Source organism: Ambystoma mexicanum, chromosome 2p (genome assembly GCF_040938575.1).
Source record: "Ambystoma mexicanum isolate Mex_15411 chromosome 2p, UKY_AmexF1_1, whole genome shotgun sequence".
In the NCBI taxonomy this organism is placed as follows: Eukaryota; Metazoa; Chordata; class Amphibia; order Caudata; family Ambystomatidae; genus Ambystoma; species Ambystoma mexicanum.
The window spans coordinates 1,452,299,244-1,452,316,973 of record NC_090923.1 but is presented as its reverse complement, the minus strand read 5'-3'; the positions used below and the strand labels follow the sequence as shown (position 1 = coordinate 1,452,316,973).

Below are 17,730 nucleotides of genomic sequence, written 5' to 3'. Positions count from 1 at the left end.
TAGTCACGGGGATGGGGTTCTCCAATTCTTTGAGTATGATAGAAAGTTCTTTGGAGTTTGAACTAGCATTAAGTAAATGCGTGTTAAAGGCGTTAGCTTTATGAGCTATAATGGTGGATTTCTAGAGTTTAATTGCAGCTAGCATGGTGTTAGCTGAGTCGGCAGTGGGGGATTTTCTGCGAATATCTTCTAGAGATCTTTTGTTATGCCGAAGTGCTACAAGTTCCTCATTGAACCAGAAATTAGACCGTTTGGCCGATTTTGGAATTTTCGTTTTGAGCGGCCCTAAGAGGTCCATGGTGGTTTTAAGTTGGTTATGGTAGATATTAGCAAGGCTGGTGGGGGTAGGGTTAGTGTAGGAACGGGCTGTTAGGGCCTCTGCCAGTACTGGGGTAAGGTTTTCGAGCGTGAGTTTTTGGATATTTCTTATTTCTATCGGGTTTAACTCCGTGAGGTGGGTGGTAAGTTTGTCTTGGGTGCTGAGTTTAAAACTGATCAGATGATTGGTGTGATGGAGTCAATGGTGATGTGGACATTAAGTATCAGTATCCAGTCTAGTATTCTTCCTTTTTCGTGGGTGGGCGTAGTTACTAGCTTTGTGAAGTTCATATCCGCCATAGCTGTATGGAGGGCACTAGCTTTGTGGTCTTGTGAGTCATTGAAACCTAGATTAAGGTCTCCTAGAATGATGAATTTCGTATTGGGTTTAATGAGTGGTGTGATAAGGAGGGGTATGTCTTGTTCCGGCTGGTGGTTGTTCTATAGGAGCTCTATATATTATGAGCAGATTGGTGGTAGTTTTAGGGTCCATTGTCATTTTAATGAGAAGCATTTCATATCCTTCCAGGGTGTCCAATGGACATGGTCTGAGTTGAAGAGTAGTTTTTGAAATAATAGCTACAACTCCTGTTGAGTTCTGGCGGTCAACCCCAATTATATTATAGCCAGGGAGGATGGCTAACATAAGTAGTGGGCCAGATGCTTGATGCAGCCATGTCTCAGTGACCATCAGGAAGTCTTGGTCTATGATGAGGTCATGGACTTTGATGGCATGTGCTCCTCAGGAGCGTGCATTTAGGAGTGCACCCTTTAGTTTACTGGCAGGCTCCTGCTTAGATTCAGGTAGGGCCACCTGGGGTTGTGTGGGTTTGTGAGTTGTCTGCTCTGGCAGGTTGTGCGTTTTTACAAAAGTTGTGAGACTGGCGTGGCTATGGATGAGACATGAAACTAGTCTTATATTGTTTCCTAATATAGGGTTCGTGGTCATTATAGTATGTAATGGAGATCTGGAGCGCAGTCGTGTTGTACGTTGTAGTCCCGTGCAAGGAGTGCTTAGAAATAATAGCCTGAACTCCATTGTTGGGGATATTTTTTTATTTTATTGGTATTACAGTCGGGGTCCTGCTGTGGTTTCCGAGTGGGCTCTGTTGATGCACATGTAGTGAGTGCTGTGGGAATGGTGGGGTTATGGGCAAAAATGGGGTGGGACAAGGGAGTGGTTGGTGGCGCGGATAACCAAGTTTCACGAGGCCATTGCCAAGGGGGGTGTAAGCGTCCCCCGTGCAGTATGTGTGCTCATCTATAGTGTACCCCATTTTTTGTCATACATGTAAGTTCCTATAGTTGATTGGGGGCAGCCTTTTATCAATTTCATGGAGCACAGTACAAGTGGCTGTCCAAAACCTAGTGCAAGATTCTGTTCCTATAAATGTTTGTGCACAGCACAGACATGTCCTTATCTAATCATGACACTTGTAGCTTTGCATTTCCAGTGTTTTTTCTGGAGTCAAGACTGAATCTACAACTGCAGAGTTTTGCCAGGGAAGAAGCTTGCAACGCCTGAATGTGGGAACCACACTGATTCAGAAGCCACCAAGATGTTTGAATGAATACAACTTTGTGACTGGGGGCACCCTTATTAGAAAAGTATCCCCATTGCGTTGCATTGTAAGACGTACAATAATTCAAAAGGGAAACAGTTTCCCAGTATACAGGAATCGAAATTAGGATTGGTTAAGCAGGTGCTAAAACCAGCTCCTAGGTATCAAGTATTAACCAGTGACCAGGAACTACCACTGCAGAGTGAGGAGCTAGTGCATAGCGTTCCGGAAATGCAAACCTATCATGTTGTCCATTATTTATGATCCCTTACGCTTTAAATGTTATATACATGTATCCTAATGTTCAATTATCGATTCTCCCTAATGCACAAAGTTAAATTCACATAGGTGTGTTTGTATGGAATCCATTGGCCTGGGGAGCCAAACGAAGCTCATGGTAGTAGGTGTCAAGCTAACCAGGCTCTTGAAGGCTACAAGCAGGAGGTAAATTGCTCCCAGCTCCCCTCAGTTTCGAACCCTGCTGATAGTCTGAAGGACTCTTCAGTTTCCCCATAACAGCGAGCAAAAGGCAAGGGAAGTGAAGCTGAAGACTTTACTTCAACACAAAGTTAGATCAGGTAGAAATAAACATAGCACAAAGAAAGGGGGTCCATAGGACCCATGGAGTGAAAATTGCAAAAAGAGAAATCTTTCCTACCAATTACACAGGTGAAAAAGCCACCATCAGCCTGGCCACATGAATAACCAAGAAGGGGTACCTTCTCTGGGGCACTATAGGGTACGTTTGGGGTACCCCTGCTTTAGGAGTCATAAGGACTCTCAAAGCATAGCACACAAAATAGAGCCGTACACTCTCAGGTTTTGACGTAAGCCTGTTTGTGAGAAAAAATCCAGTCCAAATCCTCAAAAAGCCAGCAATAAGTACAGGCAGCTACCCCATTGGGTACAAATTGGGATTCAAACTAACAGTTGCCTCTCCCTCTTCCTCCTCAGATGTATCCATATACTCTGCCTCCTCACTTTTCACCGCCTTCTCATCCTCACGACCAAATATTTCTGCTACCTCCTCTTTTAAATACCACCTCCTTCCTCTCACCGGTATTTTTCACTTTCTCCAGCATGGGGTCTGGCATGGATTCACATGCTCATGAATATTCCCCGTCGTCAGGCTGGGAATCCTCGGTAAAGAAAAAACCAGTATCAGTTTCGTTTCTGATCTGTCTTTCGTAGTAATAACCAATCACTGGTCTCTGCGTCATACTGACCACAGCCAATGACTGCCCTCTACCTAAGCCCCGCCTCTGGCAGCCATCTTCAGATTTGGAAGCACGTGAAGTGGCAGTATGACCAAGTGAAGAGCCGCAGAGGGGTAGGCGGGAGGGTTCGCATGTGAATCCATGCCAGACCCATGCTGGAGAACAACAGTTACAGGTAAGTAACTTGTTCCTTCTCCAGCATGGGGTCTGGCATGGATTCACATGCTCATGAATAAAGAATACATAGCAGTACACACATGCACAACCACGGGAGGTGGCAAAGGCTCAACATTAAGCATCACATCAACTCAACATCAAGCATCTTACCTCCTCACCAGGCTCACCTCAGGCGAACAGGTTGCGCAGCACTGCTTGGCCGACCCTGGACTCCTCCCTGGAATCCCGGTCGACGCAGTAGAATTTCGTGAAGGTGTGCGTCGACCTCCACGTAGCAGCCCTGCATATGTCCAGCAGGGGCACACCAGATAGGAACGCCGTGGTAGCTGCGATCGCTCTGGTGGAATGGGCTCTCGGACGGCCAGGCAGCGGTCGGTTTGCCAACCGGTGACAGCACATGATACAGCCGAGAGCCATCTGGAGATGGAAGCCTTCGAGAGAGCCTTCCCCTGATTGACAGGTCCAAAGTTCACAAAGAGTTGTGACGTCTTCCGAAAACCCTTCGTGCGGTCCACGTAGAACTTCAGCGCTCTAGCTACATCCAGCGAGTGCAAAGTCCTCTCAGCCGGCGACGAAGGCGACGGGAAGAACACAGGTAACACCAAGGGTTCGTTGAGATGGAAGTCCGACGGTACCTTGGGCATGAAGGAGGGGTGCGTCCTGAGCACTACCCTCGTGTCGTGGAAAGTCAAGTACGGGGCCTTGCAGGAAAGGGCCTGGATCTCTCCCACTCGTCGTGCGGAGGTGATGGCCACAAGAAAAGCTGTTTTCCACGATAGAAACTTCAACGGGGCCGAGTGCAGAGGCTCGAACGGAGGTCCCATGAGCTTGGTCAGCACCACGTTGAGCTCCCACGCCGGGGCCGGAGCCTTCACCGGCGGGAACGATCTGAACAGTCCCTTCATGAACTCTTTCACCAGACGATGAGACCACAAGGACGTCCGCCCCGTGGTTCTGGTGTATCGGGAGATCGCAGCAAGATGAATCTTGATGGACGCGTGTGCCAGACCAGCTTTGGCCAGCGTCAGCAGGTACGGCAGTACTTGGGGAGCCGTAATCCGTAGAGGGTTAATCTTCTGTGCGCGGCACCAGACAGAGAACCTCTTCCATTTGTGTCCGTAGCATTTAAGAGTCGAGGACGCCCTGGCCTTTGCAAGAACCTCTCTGCAATCGGCCGGTATGTCGTATCCTCCAAACTCTAGCGCTGCAGGAGCCAGGCCTGCAAGTTCAGCGACTTCGGGTCGTGGTGGAGGATGGCGCCTCCTTCCCTGGAGAGTAGATCCGCGTCCGCCGGCAGCTTGATCGGCGGGGACGCTGACAAGTCCAGCAAGTCCGGGAACCATATCTGCCTCGGCCACGCAGGTGCGACGAGGATCATCCTGCACCGTGACCTCTTGAGCTGGTTGATGAGCCGGATTAGCAGAGGCAAAGGAGGGAACGCGTAGAGGAACAGGCCCTCCCAGGGGAACGAGAAAGCATCGCCCATGCTCCTCGTCTGGGGAAACCTGCTGGCGAACCTCCGGCACTTGGTGTTCGTCGCCGTCGCGAACAGGTCGATCTGGGGTGTGCCCCACCGTCGGAAGAGGCGATCCACCAGATCCTGCCGTAGTTCCCACTTGTGGCACGAGCGCAGCTCCCTGCTGAGTGAGTCGGCGATGGTGTTTTTTATCCCTGCCAGATGAAACGGCACCAGAAAAATCCCTTGGGCGACGGCCCAATGCCACAGGTCCTGCGCCTCCTTGGACAGCGCTGGGGACCTGGTTCCGCCCTGTTTCCTGATGTAAAACATGGTGGTGGTGTTGTCGGTGAAGATCCTCACCACCTTGCCCCTGAGGGACGGAAGGAAGGACCTGAGGGCCCAAAACACTGCACGGAGCTCCAGGATGTTGATATGCAGGGACTTCTCCGTCGGGAGCCAGAGTCCCCTTGCGTGCAGATTTTCGGTGTGCGCTCCCCACCCTTCCAGGGAGGCATCCGTGGTCACAGTCTCCTGGTGGGCTGGGGCCTGGAAGTCCATGCCCGCCGTCAGATGCGCGCGGGTGCCCCACCACCGTATAGCTCGTCGGAAGCTCTCGTCGAGCTTGATCCTTTCCTCGAAGCTGCCCGTCGTCTGGATCCAGCGCGCATCCAGGAATTCTTGCAACGGGCGCATCCGGAGCCTGCACATGGGAATGAGGTAGATGCAGGAAGACATCATCCCGAGGAGGGACTTGATGGACCTCACTTTGGCCGCGTCGGCCACCAACATCCGTTGCACCTTGCCCAAGATGGTCCTGGTCCTCTCCTCCGACGGGGAGGCCAGAAGGGACACTGTGTCGAGCCTCGCTCCCAGAAACAGTGCGACTTGCGCGGGCACCAGGTGGGATTTGGCGTAGTTCACGGAGAATCCCAGGTCCGTGAGGAGTTGGACGGTCCTTGCCGTGTGGACCACGGCGAGCTCCCTCGTCTTGGCGCGGATGAGCCAGTCGTCCAGGTAGGGGTAGACATGAATCCCCTCGCGGCGCAGCTGCGCCGCCACCGGTGCGAGGCACTTGGTGAATACCCTGGGTGCCGACCGTAGTCCGAAGGGAAGGGCTTTGAACTGGTAATGACGCCCTTGGACCACGAACCTGAGGAATTTCCGGTGCCCCTTTAGGATGGGAATGTGGAAGTAGGCATCCTCCAAATCCAACGACGATAGGAAGTCTCCTTCCTCCAGCTGACCGAGGACGTGCTGGAGGGTGACCATCCGGAACTTCTGCGCCTTGATGAACTTGTTCAGACGTCGCAGGTCTAGGATGGGGCGCCATCCTCCCGTCTTCTTCCTCACGAGGAAGTATCTCGAGTAGACTCCGGAGCCCCGAAGCCTCTTTGGGACGAGTTCGATGGCGCCCTTCCTGAGCATCGCCCTTACCTCCAGGAGAAGTTGAGGGGCGTGAAGTTCTTTCCTGGCCACGGGGGGGACGCGCGGGCACCTTCTTTGAAACTCGAGCGCGTGGCCCCGGGCCAGGGCGTCCAGCACCCAACGGTCGGTGGAGATGGACTCCCACACGCTGACGAAACCCGCCAGCCGGCCTCCCACCGGGGTGCTTCGGTGGGGGCCCGACCCCACAGCCGGTTCAATCCTGCTTGGACGCGGCCTTGCCGCCTTGACCTCCTTGGCGACGACGGCGGGGTCCGGTAGACTTGCCTCGACCTCTGTAGGCCTCTTGCGACGACGAGCGGGCCGCTTGACGGTAGGAAGCGAAACCGCCGCCGGAACCTCTGGAGGCGCCCTTGCCTCCGCTGCTCCGAAAGGGCGTCCGTCGTTGCTGCAGAACTCCAAGGGCCCGGGCCGTCTCAGTATCCGCCTTGATGGCCTGAAGGGAATCGTCCACTGTCTTCCCAAACAGATTGTTCCCGTCGAAGGGCATGTCCAGGACTCTGGTCTGGACGTCCTGCCGGAAGTCCGTAGCTTTGAGCCATCCACGACGTCGAAGGCAAACGCCGTTGCCCAGCTGGCGGAACCCAGTGTCGGCGATGTCCGTCGCCACGGTGATGGCGTGGTCCGAGGCCACCTCACCTTCCTGCAGGATCTCCAGGGCCTCCGCCCTCTTGTCGTCCGGCAGAAAATCCAGCAGGGGAGCTATCTTGTACCAGAGCTCCCTGTCGTAGCGAGCCACGATAGCCAAGGCGTTGGCCGCTTTAATCGTCGTCGCTGCCGACGAGATGACTCTACGTCCCATAGCATCCAATTTCCTTCCCTCGCCGTCCGGCGGGGAAGTCGATGTGGAGGCCGCACCCCCCCCCCCGCTTTCTTCCTGGCTGCCGCGGAGACGACGGAATCCGGGGTAGGCTGCGCCCGGAGGCACAGGGGGGCCGTGTCCGGGACCCGGTACTTTTTCTCGTACCGGTCTCTTCTAGCTGGCGTCGTGGAAGGGTTCTTGAGGAGGGAAAGGCCCTCATCCCAAATGTCGTCCAACAGAGGCACTGCGAGGACCGTCTTCCTCTTGGCCTCGCGCCGCTGATAAAGGAAGCCTTCCTTTTTCTTCTCCTCAGGGCAGAGTTGGAAAAGCTCGGAAGCCCTGGAGATCATGGAGTGGAAAGATCCGATCTCGTCGGGCGGAGAAGCCCTGGCGGGAGGCGACGACGGAAAATCCTCGTCGTATGCCTCGTCGTCCGTACCCGTCGCTGCCGTGTCAGTCCCCGTATCATCCCCTCGGGTGGACGGGGAGGAGGGCTGGACGGGGCGCGACGGTTGAAAAGGAGGTGGTGGATGGATCCTTCTTTTCTTGGTAGGGGGGACACCAGAAGGTCCCGGTTCTGGATCCCCCGACGGGAGAGGTTCCTCCGTCGGTAACGGTAGCCTCGTCCTTATCTCGGAGCATAAGGACTGTATGGCCAACAAAATGGCCGCCGAGTTGTCTTGCGGCGCTGGCAGAGGGGAATCCGACGGGCGAGCAGGGGCCCCGTCGGTATCCTCGACGATGTCGTCGTCGTCACCTGCGTCAGGGTCCATTCCGACGGGCTGGCCTTCTTCCACGCCTAGGCCGTGGCTTAAGACCTCGATCAGCTCCTCTTCTGAGGTTGAGGCCGAATCTACGACGACGCCCTGCCCCCCCTTCTTCTTCCCCACGGAGGGTTTCACGGGGGTCCTATCGATGGGCACAAAAGAAGACTCCCTCCGAGGAGGCAGGGAGATTCTGGGCCCCGAGGTCGCCACCACTGGTGTAGCCTCCACAGGCTGAGCCAGGGCCGCCGCGACCGTTTCGATAGAGGGCTTGGTCGGATGGATCAAGGCCTTCACCACCTTAGGTGCGCTCACCGCCTTATCCTTGAGGGAGGGGGCACTGCCACGCTCCTCCTCTGCCTTAGAGCTCGACCGGGGCCTCTCCAGGAGCTTCGCCGGGTGCTCGGCCTTCCTCTTACCCGACCCAGAGCGTTGGCTCGTGGTTGATGGTGCCGGGGAGGGTGCGCCCTGCCTGGCGCCCGTAGAGCCCGACCGTTCGGCGCTCCCGGTGCCAGCGGACTCGCGGTGCTTAGCCTTATGTTGGGCCCCCGTCGCCGGGGCGCCCTCAAAGGTCTTAGAAGACCGCTCGGATTTCTTCTTCTTCTCGCCAGACGGGCTCTTACCCTCCAGCCAGTTGGCGAGACGTTGATGGCGGTCCTTCATGGTCCGTTCCGACATGTTGCCGCAAAACGCACAGTCCTTCTCCACGTGCGTCTTGTCCTCATGAAGGCAGTAAAGGCAGAAAGAGTGTTCGTCCTCCTTAAAGACGTTCTGCAGCTGGCATCCAGGGCAGACCCTGAACAGCTTTCCGGGCGTCGAGCTTCCCTTCTCCTGGGCCATCTCCGAGACCGGGCCTGAGAAGCTTCTGGAGTCCTCCGAAGTGTAGCTCGACGAAATCTTCACCCTTGAGGGGCACAGACGAATCCGACACGGGTCCCCGTTGATCGGATGTAGGATCGGTGGAGCTTGAGGCTCTTTTGACCGAAAGAATCGAAGTTTTTTGTGAAAAAGCGCGAAAAAAAGCACTAACGCTCGAGAGCAATAGCACGAGGATCCCAACACATGAACGTGCGGTAAAAATCTGAGGATGGCTGCCAGAGGCGGGGCTTAGGTAGAGGGCAGTCATTGGCTGTGGTCAGTATGACGCAGAGACCAGTGATTGGTTATTACTACGAAAGACAGATCAGAAACGAAACTGATACTGGTTTTTTCTTTACCGAGGATTCCCAGCCTGACGACGGGGAATATTCATGAGCATGTGAATCCATGCCAGACCCATGCTGGAGAACAACAGTTACAGGTAAGTAACTTGTTCCGTCTCTTCCGCCACACAGGGGTGTTGCTAGGTCTGGAAAAGATCTGGGGCTACGCTAATGTCGGGACTGTCAGGACTCTGAGCTTGCTAACCTTTTGGTTGTGGTCCCTGAGCTTCTCTGGGGCTACAACCGAAAGACCCGGCGCTACAGCCCCCCCAGTAGCTCACTAGCGACGCCTCTGCCACCACACGAAACTACCACCTTATTCCTCTCACTATCACCTCCATGAATTTGTCCCTTAAATCCCTACTTACCAGCTATTCCCACCCTCTCTCCTCTACTCCCAGTTCTCTTCAGCTTCCTCTGTCACTCCAGCCTCTCCTATCTATAATGTTTTCATCTTGCCATCTGACTCCAAACTCCAGCTTACTTCTCCAACCACCACTCGCCTCTACCTTCTATCTCCAAACACTCTTCACCTCCTGTCTCCAAACACTGACCCCCCTTAACTTGCTGGCGTCCCATGGTTTTCTAGTGCTCTCCCTTCTCTCCCGAGGTAGGCTCCCTGGGAGTGTTTACACCTGTGTTTGCAAATTACGGCCGACATGTGATTGATTACTGCTCCCCGCGTCACCTGTGCGCATTCAGTGCTTTAGTGGCTGGGCAGAGTCTTTTGGTCGGACCCCTATGTATCCTTATGACAGGGCGATTGTTCCACAGCCCTCCTTTGAGGGGTTTGAACCCATCTAACACCAACCTTGTGAGTCTTAAGGGCACCCATGTAGGCACAGGAGAATTATGTCCCAAGTGAACATGGAGGGGACTCACCGTGGAAAGCTATCAAAAGCATGACAAAAACACAGCAACAAGTTCAGGGGTTATCGAACGTGCCAAGAAGGGACTTTCATCCCATCAAGTACAGCAGCTGTAAAGAATGGGTAAGACTAAAAGAGAAAAGCAAACCTCAGGAGCAATACCTCACCCTTTTCATAATAGAGTAACAGTTATCCCAAGAAGCGTTGTGACTAGGCCAGTCTAACAATGTGTGCTAAACAAAGGGGGGTCTAGAAGTCTCTCTACCAGCACGATCACGGCCCATTGACCTGTTCTTGGGTGGATGGCCCCTGGGAGAGTCTCAACCAAGTCTTTAGCTCACTGTCCCTTTCAGAGAGGAGAAATATCCCTGCATATCAGTCTTTGTCCTGCCCAGGAGCAGTCCAGCACCAAAATGCTAGGCAATTCTCCTCTGAACAAGAGTACCAACAGCAACCCCAGACACGTGTTTCGGCCTAGTCGGGCCTCATCAGTGAGGTGGAGCTGTGCCTCTCTAAGAACAGTGAGCAAGGGGTCCATGTCTGGATACCCCTGGTAATTTAGGGTGAGACCCAAAGTCACTTAATATGCAAAACAAAGGGTGGTCTGGGAGTCTCTCTACCGCAAGAACACGGCCCATTGACCTGTTCTTTGGTGAATGGCCCCTGGGAGAGTCTCAACCAAGTCTTTAGCTCACTGTCCCTTTCACAGAGGAGAAATATCCCTGCATATCAGTCTTTGTCCTGCCCAGGAGCAGTCCAGCACCGAAATGCTAGGCAATTCTCCTCTGAACAAGAGTACAAACAGCAACCCCAGACACGTGTTTCGGCCTAGTAATTTAGGGTGAGACGACTTCATTTGATGTGTTCTTGGATGAAATGTGTTTGCTCTGATAATACTTCAATATTTCATGATAATGATGTCCTCGCAACTTCTAATTATGCATTGGTCACTTTCTTTGTACTAGTGACATTTCAACTTATATGATTACTGACTTCCAATGGCTTCTCTTCAGACGATGCTGATTTGTGTATAGGTAAACTGTTTGAGGATTTCATTCAGGTCTTGACCACTGAGACGTCTGCTTTGCTTGCATATTGTAATTGTTCTTTCTTTCTCTACCCCACAGCAAAAAAGAAAACTGCGGCTGTATATATCAAATACCTTTAACCCTGCCAAGCCGGATGCAGATGACTCTGATGGCAGCATTGCATCATGGGAGCTCCGGGTTGAGGGAAAATTACTTGAGGACGTGAGTGTTAAGAACAGTAACCCTGCTAATATCAAGGCAACTCTAGTTTAAGAACACTGCACATGTTGAAGGGCGCTATATTGTCGCATGAATGTGTCCTAGCATTATAGGCAAGAAAGACCTCTTCTTGCTCACTTCTGTGAGCCACCTCCACATTTTGGTTCTCTGTTATGGTGTTCGGACTATTTTTCCCAAGTGAAAACCATCTTGGTCTCATTTCATTTCAGATGCCAGAACTTTACTTTAGTGGTCCACTGGGACGACTACTCCAAAGTACACCTTAATCTCCCTAGGTCAGTACCCTGCCACAGACCGTTGTACTGGATCTGGTGATGGCAAGGTACATTAATATAGTAGCTGCACGATTGTAACCATTTTAGCTTACAGGAAACCTTTTCTTTCTGGAGGCTTCTAAAATGGAGGGGCCTGTAGTGCTAGATTTAGTAACCTGGAAACTGTGCTATGTTGCCTTTGCATGTAATTGGGTGATGACCGGGATAAACATGTAGGGTCATTTTCCTGAGGAATGTATGGGTTTCCTACAGTGGTGGTTAGTGCATTTTTTCATTGATGCGGCATATATATTTCCCACGAATATGCAGGAATGACTGAACGTAGGGTTCTCTCCCTGAGCATTTTTACAATTTTAGGTTACAATGGAGTATTTTACAGGGCACTTTCTGGGATGATTTGGATAAAAAATCACACGGTTTGAAGTCACCAGGCCTTCACAGGAGCATTTTCCAATGCATTTCATGTTCATTATATGATAGTATCCCCACATAATAATATATTCCTGTGGGCTTTGTCAGTAAAAAATGCCCTGCCACAGTAAGAACATGTTTCCAGAGTGGCTGCACTAATGTAGGCCAGTATAGCCATGTAGGAGCACTCATGACATTGTCGTTACCCTTGATGCCAGTAAAGAAAATGCGACAACACAGTAAATAAGAAATGTTGCCGGACTGACTGCCACTGCCCCAAACTAGCCTTCTCTAGCCCCCCCACCTCCCACCCCCACAATCGGAGGCCCGCTCCCTGCCCGGCACAGATGCAAGCAAACACACATTCATTCAACATACACTAATTCACACAGTCACTTACAAAGACAAACCTGCTATGCATAGGCCGACATCTAGTGGAAGTTGCGGAGAATTATAGTTGTTGTTTTTCAAAACTCAAAAATGGACGTCGAATAGGGCGTGCCAGTAATTCTATCCCTATTGTGACGTCCCCTGTACCCATGATCCCTCACGCATGTATGTCCCTCAGATGGTTTTTTTCCGCCATCGTGAGTGGTCGCATAGAAGCGGAGTGCAATTTCGGCTTACGCCATTGAATTTTATAAATAGTATAAGATAATATATCTTTCTGTCCTTTACCGATGCCGTGCCTCGACGCGGTGAAGACTTCAGGAAGACTACGAAACGGACAGTCGGACGGAGATTTCGACGGAGACACCCGGCCTTGGAAGGCCCTTTCGGCCTCGGCCTAACAGTAGGGAGATTGGGGGGTGGTCATAACACCATGTATTTTCCCACCCCTTCCCTGGTTCGCCCAGCTGCCTGCCCCCAATATGGAGCGTACTCCGTTTCAATTCTGCCCCTCTTGTAATAAGAAATACACATTGTTAAGATGGATTTCTGAACTCTGACCTGGAGGGGCAGAGGTTCAGAAGGCCAGCCTAGGTTCTTGGAACAGGGTAACCTCTGGACAAGCCAGACGAATCAGGGTAGCTATGGCAGGCGGTCAAGACTAAGCCTCAGGAGGGGTGAGGGGTGAGGGTGACTGAAGGACCTCAATGAGCACACAGAGCAAGGACACTTACAAATTACTCCAGACAGGTGTTATATCAAAAATATAGACACATTTATTACAAGGCCTTTGTAACATAGACCATAGCAAAAGAATCACAGTAACACTAAGTAAACCAACACAACACTATCAATACAATGTATATACAAGACCATTGGGGTCTAAAAGGTTAAATGCACGAAATATGGCGACAACCTAGAGGGGAAGGAAACAGGCAGTGCAGATATTCTTTAGACCCAGTTCGACATCAAAAATACACGTAACTAAGAGGCAGTCCAAGCCCTAAGAAGAGAGGAGCTTATGCTCAATAGTACATGCAATGCAAACGCACATGGTTGTTCCAATGGGCAGAATAGAGTCTCTTCAGGGGTCTTTAGCAGCTCGGGAAGGTGGATGAGGCGATGCAGAACAAGTTCCCGCTATTCAAGAAGGACCTCCACTTGAAGGCCAAGGCAGTTCGAGAATTCGGTATGGAGTCGCTATTTTGCAATAGAAGTGGAAAGGAGAGTGGCCCCCAGGGGCCACTTGTGCATAAAAATGGGCCCTTATGCTAGGGGCCACCTGTTGGGGTATGGAGTACTCACCGGTCCGCGACGCAAGCAGACCCAAACTTCGCCAGTTCAGTCCACTCCGATTGCAGGTTCGAATGCAGCTAAAAGGACGTCTCTGCACCTTTCAGTTCCTGAGAAGATACAGCGATGATTCCCAAACGGGACGGCAGCGATTTCTCCGTTCCGGGTGGATGAATCGACCCAGTTTCACTGCAGCAGGCTTCAGGGGCAAGAGGGTCACAAATGCAGCGGACTTGCAAAGGATGTTGCCACGGCAGGGCAACATGGTACCTGCGGTTACTCCGGTCCTGGAGCACTTGTCTCACTTGGGAACGCCAAGTGTATGAAATTTTGGTGTGAGGGTGCCGGACACACAGAGCTAGCACGACTGGGAGTGGTACCAATGGAGCTTGGATTGTTGAGCCACTCTTACCAGATAACTGGCAGGAGGCACAACTCCTGCAGTGACTTTCTACTTACACCCCCATCTTGGGCCAGTAGAAGTGCATGGATAACCTTTGCTTGGTTCTCTTGATTCCAAGGTGACCCGCAAAGGGCACTTCATGCGCCAGCTGCAGGAGGAAGGGTCTTACAGCAAGGGGAACCACGAACCTCCTATGGTCTCCTTCTGTAGACTCTGTAGGCACACTATACAGGAGCCCACCGTACCAATAAATCCTGTGCTTCCCAGAAAGTTCACTCTCAAGCTGGAAGCAGGCCTGTCTCCTTAGGCCTTCCAGAGATAGGCACTCACGTTGGCCCTTACTAAATTCTTCCCTGTCAGGACCACCTTCTACTAACAAATCATTTAGTGCAGGATGGTCATTTGGGTCAATGACTTCAGGTATGATCACCTCCTCGTCAGGTCCTGGTGATTGACCAACGACTCCACCTCAGTGGTAGGTGAGTTATGGGGAATGTTTTCTTTCTCTCTTTTGGATTTTCTTACTCCTTTAGCCTTGGGTTTCCCCTTTGGCTGGGTCATTGCATTGGTCTTGGCCAGTGCTGACCTTGTGCAGGGTCTTTCAGCTGTATCTCCCACAACCCCTAAAGCTCTGAGATCATTTCCCAGCAAGACCTTTCCTGGGACACTCCTCTGTATGCTCACTGGAATCCTGACTGCTGTACCATTGATAGTAAGATTTACAGGTATTACTGGGAACATGGGAGGTGGGCCATCATCCAATTTACTGGGTACCAGGGGAGCTCTGGCAACTTCCTCTGGGTCTACCAAGGTAGCATCCGCTACAGTTCGACTACACCCCCTATCCCTTAGAGCTGGAGTATCTACTCCATTGATCAGCACACTGTCTTTAAAGTAGTGCTTGGTATTATCTGGAATCCTAGCATAGGCCTCTGAGACTTTAGGCTCCCAGGAACACAGAGAAACTACAACAACCTCAGCTTCTATCCCACTGTGGAAGGAGTCTGAGGAGAAGGATGCCCCAGTAATCTCTTCTTTCTCATAGGAGGAGAAGGCCAGATTAGCAGATTGGACCCCCAAGGTTTTGTCCTTACATCTGGGGTTCACATGGTCAGTTGCTCCACAAGCAAAACAAGATCCACTGGGTCTGTTTACATAGGGAGGCTTACTATAACCAGAGTTCTGTATCAGAGGTTGTCCTCCACTACCCTGTGAGTTCTCTTGTGTCTTACCCTTATTTTTCCTTTTGTGGCCCTTCTGGGAGGAAGTTTTATCAGATTCTCCACCCTCCTTCTCTTTGGACTTTTTCACCTCCTGCTTACCAGGATGAGTCTTGTCCTTATGGGACACTCTGTGACACCCACAAATCTGCTGCTATGGCAAGTTTCTTAGGATCTATCTCCTTTGAATCTGCCAAGTGCTGCTTAAGCTCGGGGGTAGAAGATGCAAAAATATGTTCAAGCATGACAAGACATATCATACCTTCAAAAGTAGAGACCTTATTACCTTCAACCCAGCCAGTAAAGTTTTTTAAGGATTCAGTTACATAAGATACCCAAGTACCACCTTCTTTCTTTTTGTACTCTCGGAAAAAATACAATCTGAGGGACCTACACGCGTGAGGGATCATGGGTACAGGGGTCGTCACAATAGGGATAGTATTACAGGCACACCCTATTGCACGTCCATTTCCGAGTTTCGAAAACTACAACTGTAATACTCTGCAACTTCCACTACATGTCGGCCTATGCATAGCATGTGAATCTAAGCAGATACAAGCACCAGAAATACGATTATGGGGAGTAATGTATTCCATATATATATTTCTGATGTTTGTTAATCTGCTTAGAATCACATGTTGTGCATAGGTCCGACATGCAGTGGTCACTGCGGAGTATTGCATTTTGTTTTTCGTAGTCGAAAAAGGGGACGTCGACAATGCGTGTCTGTAACACTATCCCTATAGTGACGTGCGTTGTACCCACAATCCCTCACGCGTCGAGGTCCCTCAGATTGTTTTTTTCCGCCCAGCTTCTGGTCGCCTTACGCGGAGCTCCTAGAGAGACATTGCAAATACTTACTACGGACCTCGGTCCTTAATTATACTTATTATATTATTAAAGATCCCTCCCCTCGACGTTAGCTGTGAAGCTGTTTCTCCGCCGAGCAAGTTTTCGACGGAGGGGAAGAGACGGAGGAGATCCTTCGGCGCTGCCGAATACGTGGCCTGGCCTCGCCGGCCAACATACAGTAGGGAGAGTGGGGGTTCGAACTTTTATCTTCTCTTTGAGAATGTCTTTCTTTCTCCCCTATCTTTCCCTTGGGGTTGTTATCACCAGTTATTATTGCCTCAGCTATGGAGAGGACACCTTTTAAGTTTTGCCCACGCTGTAGGGGCAAATACACTTGGAAGGACAAACACAAGCTCTGTAATCGTTGCTTGCCCCTCGATCATAAGGAGGACAGCTGCGCGGCCTGTAATCTCTTGAAACCAAGAACTCTTAAAGAACGCAAAGTTAAGAGGTGGGCGGACTACGCTATGTCGAAGTCAGTTTCCTCACCCGCCTCCGCTGTTACAGAAAGTGACGAGGAGGGTGATAACTCGACGTCCGTTACGGAAGTCATTAACCCCCAGAAGGAGCGCTCGCGCTCCTCGACGTCCGTCCCCGGCCCCGACGGGCTCGGCTCACGCCCTGCTTATGGGGATGAACACCCCGGCGACAAGGACGCACATAGACCCCATAGGCCTAAGCACACAACCCACGGCTCTTCTTCGTCGAAGACGAAGGATCCATCACCACCAAAGGGGACGCAGGGCACTCCGGCGTCTACCTCAGACCGTAAGGGTCTCAAGCCCCACCCGCAAACGCAGCCGCGACCAGCGATTGGGCTTTCATCAAACACGGGCGCTACCCCAAAATCATCCGACGTAACGCTCCATAAAGCGGCCGTCGAGGAACAACGCGTAACGCAGACAACGTCGACACCAGAGTCCTCTACTGACAAACTCGTTGTCGAGAGCCTGGCGAGAATTGTTTCCGAAGACAAACGTAAGCGGACGACGAAACAAACGTCGAATACCGCACAAAAAGCTATGGAAACGCCGAAAAAGCACAAGAGTAGCCAGGAACTGCCCCCTTCATCTAAGGGCACTTCTGAACTACCAGAGGGCTTTTCAGAGGGCGACGGAAACCTTTCTTCGACGTTGTGGGAGCGTTCTAAGCGTTTTGAAGGTGAAAACACTGATTTCCCCCCTCTAGACTATTCAGGGGTCCCCCATGAGACCCTTGAAAGACTCCATTCTTGTATGGAGAAAATGGAAAGGTTTTTGGGAAACCAAAACCCACCCACACCCAAAAGACCAAGAGAATTTCCCCAGGATGACCCTAGGATCAAGATTCCTAGGCTGTTTCCCTCTTCTACAGACGTATATGACCTCACTGAAGAGGAGCAATACCTCCAGGAAGATGAGGAGTGTTTGGGTGGAGAGGAAGAACATGAGGAAGAGGGGTTTGAAGAAGATCCTTACACTAGTGCAGGAGCTTTCGAAGAAGATACAGCTACCTCGCAGCCCTGGCAATCCCCATCAGTGCAGCCTTGGCAATCCCCATCAGTGCACTCAGACCCTGATGTCTTTCACCCTTCTCCTCCCAAGGATTCACCTATTGGAAACACCTCTCCCATAGATGACCAACCTTCACTTAATGCACTATTGCGCAAGGCAGCAGCGCATTTTGAAATAGACACAGGGGAGACTCTTCCTGACATAGACTTTGTAGAGAAAGTTATTAAAGAAAAAGCCCCTGTTAGTCAGTCTATTCCGCTCCTGGCTTCTATAAAGAGAAGAATAACTCCTTCCCTTTCCAATCCTGCCTTA

General features: G+C 51.4%; 1 protein-coding gene across 6 annotated transcripts in view; it reads left to right on the top strand.

Annotated features, from left to right (window-relative positions):
* SMARCD3 (SWI/SNF related BAF chromatin remodeling complex subunit D3) overlaps positions 1–17,730 on the top strand; it is a 764,638-nt gene that overhangs the window by 436,075 nt on the left and 310,833 nt on the right. For all 6 annotated transcript variants that reach the window (XM_069646019.1, XM_069646022.1, XM_069646020.1 and 3 more), the window contains one exon: positions 10,941–11,063. In XM_069646019.1, coding sequence (XP_069502120.1) covers positions 10,941–11,063 — 123 coding nt within the window. The remainder of the gene's footprint in view (positions 1–10,940; positions 11,064–17,730) is intronic.